The sequence below is a fragment of the Sus scrofa genome, chromosome 1 (genome assembly GCF_054392235.1).
Source record: "Sus scrofa isolate SSC_HxYL_T2T_F1_AM1 chromosome 1, Sscrofa_HxYL_maternal_Yorkshire_Landrace_v2.0, whole genome shotgun sequence".
Classification (NCBI taxonomy): domain Eukaryota; kingdom Metazoa; phylum Chordata; class Mammalia; order Artiodactyla; family Suidae; genus Sus; species Sus scrofa.
This window is the reverse complement of record NC_139383.1, coordinates 201148026-201162069: the sequence shown is the minus strand read 5'-3', so window position 1 is coordinate 201162069 and position 14044 is coordinate 201148026. Positions and strand designations below refer to the sequence as shown.

Genomic DNA, 14044 nt, shown 5'->3' with positions numbered 1-14044 from the left:
GAGATTTATTCCCTCAATAAAACTATTTTGGACTTTTTCTCTTAAAAAGAGGGGGGTGTACAGAATAGTGGCCAAATATATACTACCCTTTATGTGTGTTTTCTAAAATAAATATGGATGAACAAAATGTGTAGGTTTTTATGTGCAAAAAAAAATCTGTGAAAGGCTACACTGGAAACTAGTAATAATTGTTTCTTTCAAGAAAGGATATGAAGGTGTTTCTCATGGCCTAACAGTTAAGGACTCAGCATTGCCACTGCTGAAAAAGGAAATGGATACTTGGAGGATGCTTGTAATACCTATTGCAAAAATGTAGTTTTTTATACTTTAAAAATTCAATCTGATTATTCCTCTGCTTGAATGTCTTCTGTTCATCCTTAGGGACTAAAATCCAAGCTCCTTTAACAGGGCCTATGAAGCTCTCACAGACTGATCCTTACCTGGCCCACTTCTGCTATCTTGCTTCTCACCAGGCCCCTTCTTGACCTCACCTTTTATGCTCATGAGCTTTAATCACAGCCCCTGCTCCCATTTACCAGTAGCCACAGGCCTGAGCTATTTACCCTGTACTCCATGGCCTCTTTCATTCTCTTTGCCTGATGAATTCTAACTGGGCCCTCCAGCCCTAGCACAGCTGTCACTCTCCCAAGAAATGCACTGCAGCATCAATGGACCAGGAGGGAAGCCTTCATCCCGCTCCCACCACACCCTTTACTTCCCTTATGGTGGCACAGGGGAAGGGCAGGTCCCGAATTCTCCTTTTCAGAATGCCTTTGACAGCAAGTTAAGTCATATCTGTGGCAGACCCTCTTGGTGCCTTTATGGGTGCCTCTTCCCTCTCCATTGAAAGGAGAAGCCCAGGTCTGAGCCCAGTGCTAAATGAGGAGCCAGGCGCTCTGTCTGGAGGGAGGACTCAAGGTTGGCAGGAGCCAGTCACAGTGAAGCAGCTTATCTTGGCAAGGTATTGGCTTTTCCAGGCTCCCTCTCAGCTAATGGTGAGCCTGTAATTCAAGTCTTTCCCTGATATAAGGAAAGTAGCCTGTGAAGTCCTTCTGCCTCTGTCCCCTGTGCTTCCTGCTTTGGGTGCTGTTGTATGAGGTGTGACATTTAGGTCCATGGCAAATACCATGAGACCCCCAAGGGGAAGAGATGCCTCATATCACTAAGCAACCAACCCAACCCTTACACTGCTACTGTCAGACTTCTCAAGAAAAAAGTCTGAGCTAATGAACTAAACTCACCCTTTCTGTTTATTGTGTCAACCACTATCAGTCACATATTCTGTTAACTGCAGCCAAAAAGCATTCCTACATGCACACTGTGATGGGACAGCCAGACTAGAATCCCAGGATCAGTCCACAGAAGCCAGCAAAGGTCCCCGACTGAGGCCAGGAGCAATGCCTGGGGACATTACAAATCAAGGTGCCCTCTCTGGGCCTACCCTGGTCTGAACTCTTTCCCCTGGGTCAGAATGAGTTCAGCTTTTAGGAAATGAAGCCAAGGCCAAGGTCAGCAAGATAAAGGCCCATGACCGTTACTGTATTCTTAGACTTCTGTGACTTTCTCTCTGTTAGAGAAGACTTATGTATAAAGACCTTTTCCACCTTAGGACACACAAGCCTCAAAGTGATCCTTCTTCAGGACAGCATGAAAGGAAATGGTGAGTTCATTGGTTCTGGTCATCAGAAGTCACTGGATACTTCAAATGAACCCACCCTGGAAGCCATACCCCAAAGTTTCTGATACTCTATGAAACCTTTCACATCTGGTGGTCCCAACTTTTGAAGAAAGGAGGCCATTAAGGTGGTGAGTGTGAGTCCTACTTACAGGGCTCTGAAAGCAGCAGAACAACTGGGTGAGGAAAGGGTGATTGCGGGCCAAGGACAGGATCCTTTTCTCTGTCATCGTGCACTCCACGTCGTCATCCTGCAGGATAACATCCTTCTTTAGCACCTTGACGGCATAGAGGTCTCCTGTTTCTTTTATTCTTGCGAGCATCACCTAAGGCAAATCAGGAGAAGGGAGCGTAAACATGAGAACTCTTGCAGCGCTTAGGGTGTGAGCTTGCATGGGACAGAAAGGGAAATGGGTGTGTGTACACATACACGCACATGCCAACAATACACATAAAGTATGCTTCCTCTAACCCAATGAGTTGAAGCCAAGACTCACCTTCCCAAAGCTGCCCTTCCCCAACACTCGGATGAATTCAAAGTTGTCAATCCCAAGTCGGTTGGAAGAATTAACCCCAATGCCATTTCCTTCTTTGGTGCTTTCCTTTCCCTGCCGTCTTAGGGTCGATCTGGAAACAAGCTTCTACAAAGAGCAGGAATACATCGAGTCAGAAATCACAGTGGAGCAGGAAGCATTTATGGATGGAGAAGACCTTATTTGCAGCTTCAACCCTCCCTACAACACGTGGGGAAAGATACATTCAGCTTGGCATGTGATCAGGTTCTGCTATTTCAAAACTGCTTCAGCACTGGCTCTTGATCCGTGCCTACTGCATTTGGGAGAGAATCATTTAAAAATATATCTAAACCACTGAGTTTCAGTTTGTGCTCAAATGGGAGTGTATAAAAAAACAAATCTCTTAGTCTGGTCCCTCTGGTTTCTTGCCATAGCCTTCTACATGGTGGCCGGGTTCTGAGAGCTCCACCTGGTGTCCATGTTCTGCAAAGAGCAGTTTTCAGGTCTGCTCAGAGACTCATGCACCACTACACTGCTCCACACCAGGACGAGAATGAGGTAACATTTTATATACAATACTTTAAATCATTAAAGAGAAATGAAAGTGAATGTAAATATTGGAACAACGAACAAATATATGAAGGATAAGGCTGACAATACCTATAATCTCATCAGCTTTCTCAAAAAAACAAAAAATAAAAACATCGCACATAAACACATCTATTGTCACACTTGATTCATTTTTAAAAATACAATAAAATTGTTTCATAACACACATTTCTATTCAATATTTTGTCATGCATATTTTCCATATCTTTAAATGTCCTTCAAGAGCATGAGTTTTAGAGGCTGTCCAATATTCTGTATTATGGATATATAACAATTGATTTATGAATTCCCCTGCTGCTGGAAATTGAGATTATCTCTCACTTTTTTTTTTGTCTTTTTTCTTTTTAGGGCCACACCCACAGCATATGGAGGTTCCCAGGCTAGGGGTCTAATCAGAGCTACAGCTGTCAGCCACAGCTACAGCCACAGCAACGCCAGATCCAAGCAGCGTCTGCAGCCTACACCACAGCTCACGGCAACAGCATATCCTTAATCCACTGATAGAGGCCAGGGATAGAACCAGCAACCTCATGGTTCCTAGTCGGATTTGTTTCTGCTGTGCCACGATAGGAACTCCTTTCATTTTTCGCTAGTATAAATAACCCAAGGTAACTACACTTGCATGTAAATCTTCAAAGCAGGGTGATTAGGAATCCAGGCTCTCCAGCAGGCTTTGCAACCTAACCCCACGAGGTTATCTACCTCTCTGTGCCTCAGTTTCCTCTTCTAACAAAGGGGATGTAATAGCACCTGCCATATGGGTTGTTATGAGGAGCAAATGAAAAACCACACCTAAAGCTCTTAGATCAATAAACCCAAGTTGTGTTGTCATCATTACTGTCATGATCATCATAATTGTCTATTTTCTTAAGATAACTTTCTGGAAAGGGAACTCTTTGGACTAAAGTGTTAATTTTGAAGATTTCTGATATATGGTCTACTTGCCCTCATAAAAGGTTAACCACCAACACAATGAGAGTTCCAATTGCAGCCCACAGAATGGGGAGTAGATGTGGCCTCTTGAGTGAGATCTCCAGCCTCATCCCACTCTATCAAGCCCCATCCTGGTGAGGGTGCTACATAAAGGCAAGGTGATGTGCAGATGTCCTCCCTGGGATATTTATAAGACAAACGGCCACCAACCAAGAGACCAAAAATCTAACATCTTGGAGTATATGAAATATTGGGGTTAAAAAAATAAAAAGTTCATCAGGGACAATTTCTAAGTAATGTTTGCACAGTTAGACGACAGCCTGAAACTACAAGGATTTGACTTACTCCACCCAGTGAAACAGTGACTGAAGATAACAGACGGATCAGTTTTAAAATCCACTGTTGTGGCTCAGTGGAAACGAATCTGACTAGCATCCATGAGGACAGAGGTTCCATCCCTGGCCTTGCTCAGTAGGTTAAGGATCCACATTGCTGTGAGCAGTGGTGTAGGTCAAAGATGCAGCTCAGATCTGGCGTTGCTGTGACTGTAGCATAGGCCAGCAGCTGTAGCTCCAATTCGACCCCTAGCCTGAGAACCTTCATATGTTGCCAGGTGCGGCCCTTTAAAAAAAAAAAAATCCAATTGCTTTAATGGTTCTCCTCAAGATCTCTAACAATAAAGTTTTCAAAAAGAAAATTTTTTACCAGCTTGAATTTCACTTCCTCCATTTAAATACTTCCCCTGGTTGGGCTGGCCCTGGCCAGAAGACTCTAAGCCAGTGTTTCTCAATCTTTTTTTTTTTTCTCTTTTGATAGACTAAAGATGTCTCTTTTTAATGTTGAACTGTCAAATAACAGGTAATGTAGGTTTTCTCACTATTAAGTTTCAGAACAGTATAAAGATACTTGTTTCAAGTGACAGGTGGCCCTGCCTATTCCTAGAGGTGGTGCCACATTGCCCAGCTTATCCCCAGGGTGTTTCAAAAGCCTGGGGCAGGCTGAAATCCTTATCTTGTGATTTCAGGCACAGCTGTCCCATGCATTAGAAATCCCGCACACGGTATAGCATCCTGCCTGCCTGTGCATAAGAAAGACACACAGACTTGAAGGACTGTACCAGTGCCTTTGAAATCAAGATATGCAATGTCAGTCTAAGCCCCTGACCTACCAGGTAAGGGGCCTTTCAGTAAAAAGGAAATGGAGTGGTTAGTGATGACATTGTCTGGATAACCAAGAACCTGACAGTGATAGCACTTCCCTTCCTAAGAGATATCCACTTCCCAGAGATATGTGACCATTAAATCTAGAATTTTCCCAAACCAGACCTCAAGCTACACATTTGAGAAACCACAACAGTAATCATGGCTCCTTCTTAGTTCTCTGCAATGCCCTGGCCAGAAAGGCAGCAATAGGACAGAGGCCTGGGCTGTGGCTGAGGTGCTAAAGGACAACAGCAGGTGGAGATCACCCAGGGAGGTGACAGGACAAAATACATCCACAGCGGTAGATACGCTCCACCCACTCCCAAGAGCAGAGAGGAAGAACCCCACTCCCACCCCCGCCTCTGGCTGCTGCTGAACTTGAGATTAATTCTTGATCTATAAACAAAAACTGCACAACTACTGGATTCCAGGGCTGTGGAGAAGCCCAGGTCTTCCAGTTCAATTCCTTCAGAGAGGAGGAAGCAGAGCCCTGTATTTACTGGTCAACTGCACTGCTGGGGCCCCTGCCAAGACCATGAACTCAGGCCCCTGGATTCCAGGCTTTTCACCCAACCACAATGACAGGAAACTGATTTAAAAAAAAAAAAAAAAAGGTTCTTTTTCTGCTTCTTGCTGTATCTGCAGGCTCATTATTCTTTGTCATATAATTGTGCAGAGAATCTTATTTGTGGAACAAAATGCTTTTTCAAAATGCAATCAGTCTGTTTACTGTATTTGCTGAGATTATGCCACACATGATACCAGGGCTCAGCACATCTGAACAACATCTAAATTACAACACAGGGGGAAAAAAAACAGCAAAATCTCACCGAGGTTGGAGAAATATTTCCGGGTTGGAGGCCCATTCCCGCCAGAGTCTTGGCTAGCTCCACCGCGTTTACCCCGCAGTTCGGGGCCACGTTTGCCTGACATCGAATGTGTACATTCATTTTACATACTGGAGGGAAGAGGAGAAGGGATCCACATTGAGAAAGGAGCCGTGTCCACGGGGGCTGTGAAAAAGAACTGTGAGAACCTGAAAGACTGTGAGCGAGGAACTGCACAGGCTGAACAATGCCATTTTCTCATCAAACTAAACTGACACAATGATCCCTGACATTTTCTCTATTTCTGTTTTGTGCAGAAGCAGAAAGCCTTGTACACTGAAGAATCATAAATTTCAAATACCTTCTTTTCTCCCCCGTCGTGACCTGATGAAAGACATTGACCTACATCATATTTTAACAGTCATCACTGATTTCACAGCACAATTCAAAATGTTCATCACAGCAACAGCTCTGCCACCTGAATAAAAAGGAATTGTGCCAAGTGCCTTTATATGGTTCCTTGTGTTTCTCAGTAGAAGGTGGCAATCTAAAGTCACATGTAGATGGCTATTGAGACAAGATGGTGCTTCTGAGAGAAAAATCTCTAAGTAAAGCTTTCTGAGCGCTACCTTTGGGTAACCCTCATAGCACAGAACGCGGTATCCTGTGTGGGGCTGTGTTTCTCGGGGCTTGCAGCCTGTGGCTTCATGGGTGAAAAAAAAAAGTAACTTTTTTAAAGGTCAAAGTAAGTGGCAGTTGGAAGAGGAGAGTGAAGCAAACTAGGCTCCTGGTGTACAGGATGCTAAGTTGGGATGATGAAACAACCGAGGTTTAATCAGCGCAAAGTTTTGGTATGGGTTCTTGCCCTGGGCCCTGCTGATGGGGGGTAGAAGATGCAGCAAAATATGTGTTTGGGGTGTGTCAGCCCATCTTCGGAAGCATGCACAGATCCAGGTTTTGTGGGGCCTGAATTTATGCAATTTAGGGTTGCCCTTTCTAAGAAAAAGAATATTCAGTCAAGTAGAGAGCCTGGAAGGTTCTTGGAGCTAATGAAGCTCTGAGGCTTAAGCTTCATAGCTTCCTAGGAAAGCCACCTCTCTCAGGAAGGCTGATGCAGAGACACACAAGCCTGCAGTCACCTTTCTGAAGCACCACATGACAAGAAAGGCAATACAGGAGCCAGAACCCTGCAGGCCTGCCACCCTCAGTACCACCAGGGACAAGAATGATGTAGATGAACCCCAGCCTTGGCTCTGCAGGTCAGCAACAACCATACAAAAGCACACCCGGGTGACAGCATCCAGCTAATGGTCAAGCAGTGCCTGAAACAAAGCTATATGTGAGTCGGCTGCTGTTTTAGTTGAAAAAGAATGATTCCATGTATCTCTGAGAAAAGAATAATTAAATGGTGCTCTAGGGAAATGAGAGAATTTGCCTTTCTTAAAGACAAGTGATCTTTAAGACAAGTGATCTTTTTGTTAAGAGAAGCAGACTTGGTGAGTCCAGGCCATTTTTACTGACACAAAGTCTGCCTTCCCTGGTGACTCAGAGTGTGTCTAAGGCTTCAGGCTGAAATTCTCATATATTTCAGCAGGGGACAGTGCACCCTATGACAGCCAAATTGTCACAGCAACACTCAGTGGGAGATGACTCAAGGCCAACAGCCCCTCAACTCCTAACAGGGCAAGGATAAGCTCTCATCCCCTGCCCCTTTGCTGAGGCACAAGTTCCAAACTCAGGCTCCACTGGGCACAGCTGCTGAAGTGCAAGCCCATGGCCAAAGCTTGTGTCCTTCATTCCACCTGTGCCTCTGATATCTATCAAGCTCTTTGAGAAGATGCAGGGCAGCTCTAGTTATGCTTTTATAACTAAATTCCTGCTTATCTCTGGTGACCAACTCTCCTGCCAGTTCTTACTCATAACCCCACCTACTCCACTGGCCACCTCACCTCCTACCACTTTTCATTTCTGACCAGAACTCATTTTTACCTCTTTCAAGTACCTTTGTAAATACGCAGCCTGTACTCAGCACTAAATAGATGATGGCCAGCTGGCTAGCTAACTAAATGGAATATTTAATTTAGCAACTAATATTCCGTAGTTAGGGAATATGTGGATCACATGTAGCTCTCTTTATGTGCCTGACAAGGAACACATAAATATAGAACCACTAAGACATTAATGTACAAAGTATCTAAAACCAATGGTCCTAAGTCAGATTCTGAACTAAAGAATCCTGAGAGCTCGTAGCACCATGGTGCTCTCATGAAGAAGTTGGTACCAGGCACCCCAGCATCTCACTTTTACACTGAAGTCCTTGTCGCATTATCCCCCAGAGCAGGGAGCCGCAGTGATCACAGAATGTTGGCACTTTGTAGTTGTGGACACTGAACTTGTGTGGGATGTTGATTCCAAACCTCTGCTCAGCAATCTGTAAGAAAGAAACAGGAGGGCAAGAGCTGAAATTCCATACCAACACCTTTTGTGGAAACTGTAACAGCAGTTCACCAGAGGTAAAGTGGTACTATGACACTTGAGCTGGGTATATTATTTTACTGCTCAGCCACGATGAATTACTCAGGCCTTACTAAGCAGACTAAGCATATTTTCTAATGAGAAAGACTGGACAGACACCTGTGCTATATAATAGGTTGTTCATCATTTTAGGAGATTAATAGAAATGTACATTTTCATTTCATCTTTTACATTCCAGCTGTATTTCTCTCCCTGCCAATGCCCACATGCCCATCTTAGAACCCTTTAATTTGAGTCTGTTATAGACAACATACACTTGCTATCATCACAAGTTCTTACAGAAATTGTGTTATGAGGACAGGGGTTGGGGAGAGGGCACCCAGAGGACAGGGAATCACAGTAGAAATTCATTCCAAAGTGACATTCAATGGTGATCTTAGTCAGCCCTTCCAGACACTGTCTGTCTTTGTATTTTCATATCTGAGTGCAAAGATTCTGCTTTTATCTCACATACAACCACTTTCAGATGAAGTGCAATCTCACATACTGTTTCCAGCAAATAATTAGAAGAGGCATATGCTCTATAGTCTACACCATAGTTGGAGACAAGAATAACAGTTTGAAATAATAACAATGGACTACACATAACACAAAGTGAGGCAGTATTACTCCTCGTGAAACTTTTCTGGCAGCCTCTTTCTCATGTCTCTCCGTGTACTCTGTAACCATCCTGTGTGTATACTGTAAAGAACCATTGAGTTCCAGAGTCAGATTCTTCAATGCATCTGTAAATCCACTGCTACTTGTCAGTGATACTCATCCTGTTTTCTGCCTCCAGAATTTAGTATACCCACCCCAGCTGGATGCGATACAAGTGGCAAGAGGGAGGTTCAAGCATTTATGTATAGATACACATCATCCCTGAAATTCCTTCAGAGGCTGGAGGAAGCCAACCATCACTTTATTTAGGAAGTGCAATGTACAGTTAACAACATACATATCACACATCAGTTCTACCTTGTAGTATGATCCCGTTTTAAGATTGAAGCTAGGAGAGAAGCTACCTAGAAGAGGCTGGGTTCTGCATTCAAATCCCAGTCATCTGCTACTAAACTCAGGGATCTTTTCATGATTATAAATCTCTCTCCATATAAGCAGAGCTAATCCCTAGAGCTTTTACCCAGCTGATCACTAATAGAGTCGTCGCAAGTACAGGCTAAGCTATGTAAGTCTAGAAATATAAATGCTATAGTACAAAAAGGGAGAAATTTCCATTCTGATATCACCATTGCCTTCAAGGAGTGTTGGAGGGAAGTGGGGAGGAGAGGGAGAGAGAAGAAGAAAGACGGAATGAGGGATAGAGAAAAAGAGACAGAGCCAGAGAGAGATGCAGGGGATGTGCACACAGGAGCTCATGCAGGCACTTAATCAGCAAACTGCTGCTATCTTACCTTTGAATCCACTTTGTTAATATTGTTTTGGCAAGTGCAGGCTGTAACAATTAGATGATGGCAGCGCTTATGGACAACACAGGTGCACACTAGGAAATTAAATCCAGTGATTATACATTTATCAGAGGCTGACAGTGTAGCCAGTTTCAGCAGCATCGACAAGGGCTGTGACATGCCAATGTGGCTTGATTGAGATGCTGGGCCCACATGATGACCCAGTCAGTTACCATCATCCTAACTCAGGCTTTTGCTCATGCTCAAACTATTCCTACTCAAGTCTAGAACTAGTGTCATCCTTCCTGGCTTTAAGCCTTTCTGAGCCCACCTGCAGAGAAATCATCTCGGTCACCTAGGCCCCATGATTTAAGCATTCAATGGTGTCTCACTATCAGTCAAAATAGAATTGGAATTTTCCAGGTGGGTTTCAGGCTCTCCCAAGCCTACCCCAGACTCACCTATCACCTTTTTCTTTGAGAGCTTTCTGTTCCATTACAAACTAAAGTTGCTGTTTCTGGAGCAAGTCTTCACTCTCCCCACCATCCGTCCATATCTTTTTCAGTCCCTAGAAGATCTTTCTTTCTTATCACTTAACTAAATCTTAAATGTATAACAAGGCATGACTTTGGAAAAATGTCTCTTCTTTTATGAAAATGCATGCCCCATGGCTCCCCTTCCAGACTGAAACTCTCTCTCCTCTGACCTCTACAACCTTTAGCCTGCCTCTCTCACATACAGCCTCCCATGTCCTCAGGATTCCCAGCCAGTGTGATGACTTGAACAAAGTAGACATTCATTAAGTATTTGCAGAATGACTTAATCAATTGTTTGAATTAGAACTTTATAAATAATATTGTTTTCATTTTCATTTACATAACTGATAGAGTACAGACAGAGTCCAGTTTCCATTAAAGGCTGAACATGTGCAATGAAGCAATATAAAAATACACATCATTGTTAAGATCTTTCAAGACACATGGAAGTTTTTAGGATTAAGTACATAAAGACAGATGATATATCAGCAAATAGCACTATCATTAAAACAATCTAGCTTTCCATCAGATTGAACTCTCAGGAGAAACAAATTTAAAAATTCCTAGAAAACTGGTCTTTTTATATCAGGGAATCCTTCACAGAGAAAAGGATCTTATATTCTGAGCCCCCCACCCCACCCCATGACCACTACAGTTAGCTTGGCTACAGGTTTATCAGTTTTATTGATCTTTTCAGAGAACTATCTTTTGGTTTAGTGGATTCTCTTTATTGTTTTCCTAATTTCAATTTCATTGCTTTCTTACTTTTATTACTTCTTTTCTGCTGCTCGCTTCAAGCTTAAGTTTCTCTTTCTAAATGAAAATTTAGATTACTGATTATAGATCTCTCTTCTGTTCTAATATGTGCATTTAATACCATAAATTTTCCTCCAAGCACTGCTTTCATTGCATTCCCAACATTTTGATAAATCATATTTTCATTTGATTCAAAATATTAATTTTCTCTTGGAAAAAAAAGTGCTATTTAGAATGTGTTGTTTAATCTCCCGATATTTGGAGGTTCTAGCTTCTTTCTATTATTGATTTCTAGATTAATTCCATTGTGGTCTGAGAAGATACTTTCTATCATTTCTATTCTTTTGAATTGGTTAAGGTTTGTTTTACAGTCCAGAATATGGTCTATGTTGGTAAATGTTCTACCAATCTTGAAAAGAACATGCATTCTGCCACTATTACATGGAATATTTTATAAATGTCAATTTGATCAAGTTGTAACGGTGTTGTTTAGGTCAACTATATTCTTACTGATTTTCTGCCTGCTGGATTTATCAATTGCTGAGCTACTGAAGTCTCCAACTATAATACTAGTTTTGTTTGTATCTCCTTGCAGTTCTATCAGTTTTTGCCTTAAGTATTTTGATGCCTTGTTATTAGGCACATATATGTTAAAGATTGTTATGTGTTCTGGGAGAACTGACCCCTTTTATCATTACATAATGCCCTTCCTTATTCCTTATAATTTTCCTTGTTCTGAAATCTGCTTTATCTCTTTTCTTTTGATTAGTGTTAGCATGATTGCTATAGCTCTCCAATTAGGCATTTGGTTTTATATTCCTTAGAAAGATGTGAAATTAGTGTCCTCATGTTTTCTGACCAATGTTCTTTCCTGCTCTTTTAAAAACAGTTGACCCAATGAAAATCAGCTCTTCAAATATCTAGCACCAGAGGCCAAAGAAGAAATAAATTAAAACAACAGATATATCACAAGTCACGCATTTTTTTCACTCAAAAATGTAACCTTGTCTATCAAGAGGTTCTTAAGTTATCTTTATATGTATAAGATGGACAGGACTTATGCCTGTGCTGGAGAGGTCCAAGCCAAAAAGTGACATTGATTCTGACCTGTGAACTATATTTTCATTTGGGACTGAAATTAATAGCATAAGGTCAATTACTATTGTCATATCAATTATACATTCAGTTTTTTTCCTAAATTTGAGAACTCAATAGAATTGTTCATACCTATTAAAGTCAAAATTACATCCAACAGCTGTTTTATTCTATTGTTCTAAGGGAAATAATGTTTCACTTCACCTTCTCCAGAAAAGAAGGCAGGGCCTCTTTATTTACACATAAGTTTACACTCTAGGATAGGTAGTACAATTTTACCTATCATCTGTAGAGTATAAATCAAGAAGACAGGTACCATATATATCAACCATGAGATGATGCTAAAACTCAACCAGGGAGACCCAACCCAGCCTGACTAAATGAGTTTTCTTTTATTCTTCCAATTTTTATTTCATTCTGAATCTGCCAGAACACTAATAAATTGAGTTTATCTTAGAATTGTGAAAATCAAAAATAAGCTGAATGGATAATCACTTACAAGATCCTTAACAGCTTAATTTTGAACAATCTCACATTAAAAAAAATCAGAAAATCAAAAAAGCGACTTGGATAATAGCTTCTATTTCCAATGCAGGTGAAGAAAAAACAGCATTGTGCTACTTCTCATCCCTATTGACAAAGGGACTGTACAAAAACCAAAAGCATATCTGCAAGACTCAAGGGTACTGCTCACAAAACAGCATTACCTTTTAGTACATTCATGTTACTGCAGAGACAAAACTTTAAACAAGTAAACTTAGGTATACTGGATTCAGAAATAAAAACATCCCCTCTACTTTGTCTACAAAAAAACATATCCAGGAGTTCCCATTGTGGCTCAGTGGACTAAGGACCCAATGTTGTCTCTGTGAGGATGAGGGTTTGATCCCAGGCCTCACTCAGTGGGTTAAAGATCCAGTGTTGCTATAAAATCACAGGTGAGGCTCAGATCCGGTGTTGCTGTGGCTGTGATGTAGACCTCAGCTGCAGCTCCAATTTGACTCCTAGCCTAGGAAGTTCCATATGCCACAAGTATGACCATTTAAAAAAAAAAAAAGACATAGCCAAAATATAACCAAAATTAAAGTGCTGTAATACTATGGGGGTCTCATTTGACTCTCAGAGTTATTTATCAAGATACTAATGGAATATATCCTGTTTCCTCTTAGTATAATCATTTTTTTTTTTTTTGTCTTTTTGCTATTTCTTGGGCCACTCCTGCAGCATATGGAGATTCACAGGCTAGGGGTCGAATCAGAGCTGTAGCAACAGGCCTACGCCAGAGCCACAGCAACGCGGGATCTGAGCCGCGTCTGCAACCTGCACCACAGCTCACGGCAATGCCGGATCCTTCACCCACTGAGCAAGGGCAGGGACCGAACCCGCAATCTCATGGTTCCTAGTCAGATTCGTTAACCACTGCGCCACGACGGGAACTCCAGTATAATCACTTTTTAACACAGGAGCAAGATTTAACATAGTTTTATAAAAAAATATGTTCTTACCTTGGCATTGATAACCCTGTTTCCCAAATACTCCCCTGTTCAAGACAATAGAGAAAAAGTAACCATCAGTCAAATATTTCAGCAACAATGCTCCTATAATTACAGTACTTCAGGAAAACAACTTTCATACTCTTGTTCCTTTAGAAAAAAACACAATTTCAGAGAAGCAGCAAAGGTAATGTCCTTTTTGAGCCCTTGTTTGTTACCACAAGTCAAGGAGGAAACTGATGAATTAGAACACTCCAGATCATATAAACAAATGAGTACTGGCCATTCTCATTCTACCCACTTCTATGGTAATCTTCCAAGTCCTTAATGAAAATAAACTCTCATCTGTGTGTGTGACTGAGCCTGAGCCTCAAGTGTCCCTTCACTGCCTTATTTAGCATCTTCTCTCACATACATGCAAAGATGTACAGAAGGTGAAGTAAAGAATGCAGATGTACATACGGATGTAAACAGATGAGAGCA

General features: G+C 41.8%; 1 protein-coding gene across 8 annotated transcripts in view; it reads right to left on the bottom strand.

Moving 5' to 3' along the window:
- PRKCH (protein kinase C eta) overlaps positions 1–14044 on the bottom strand; it is a 233037-nt gene that overhangs the window by 94669 nt on the left and 124324 nt on the right. For all 8 annotated transcript variants that reach the window (XR_014820289.1, XR_014820295.1, XR_014820298.1 and 5 more), the window contains exons 4-9: positions 13574–13608; positions 9688–9776; positions 8063–8192; positions 5765–5892; positions 2173–2316; positions 1828–2001 (exon numbers count right to left, since the gene is read on the bottom strand). Coding sequence is in view for 2 of the 8 variants with exons in the window: in XM_021062478.2 (XP_020918137.2) it covers positions 1828–2001; positions 2173–2316; positions 5765–5892; positions 8063–8192; positions 9688–9776; positions 13574–13608 (700 nt within the window). In the remaining 6 variants the exon portion in view is untranslated. The remainder of the gene's footprint in view (positions 1–1827; positions 2002–2172; positions 2317–5764; positions 5893–8062; positions 8193–9687; positions 9777–13573; positions 13609–14044) is intronic.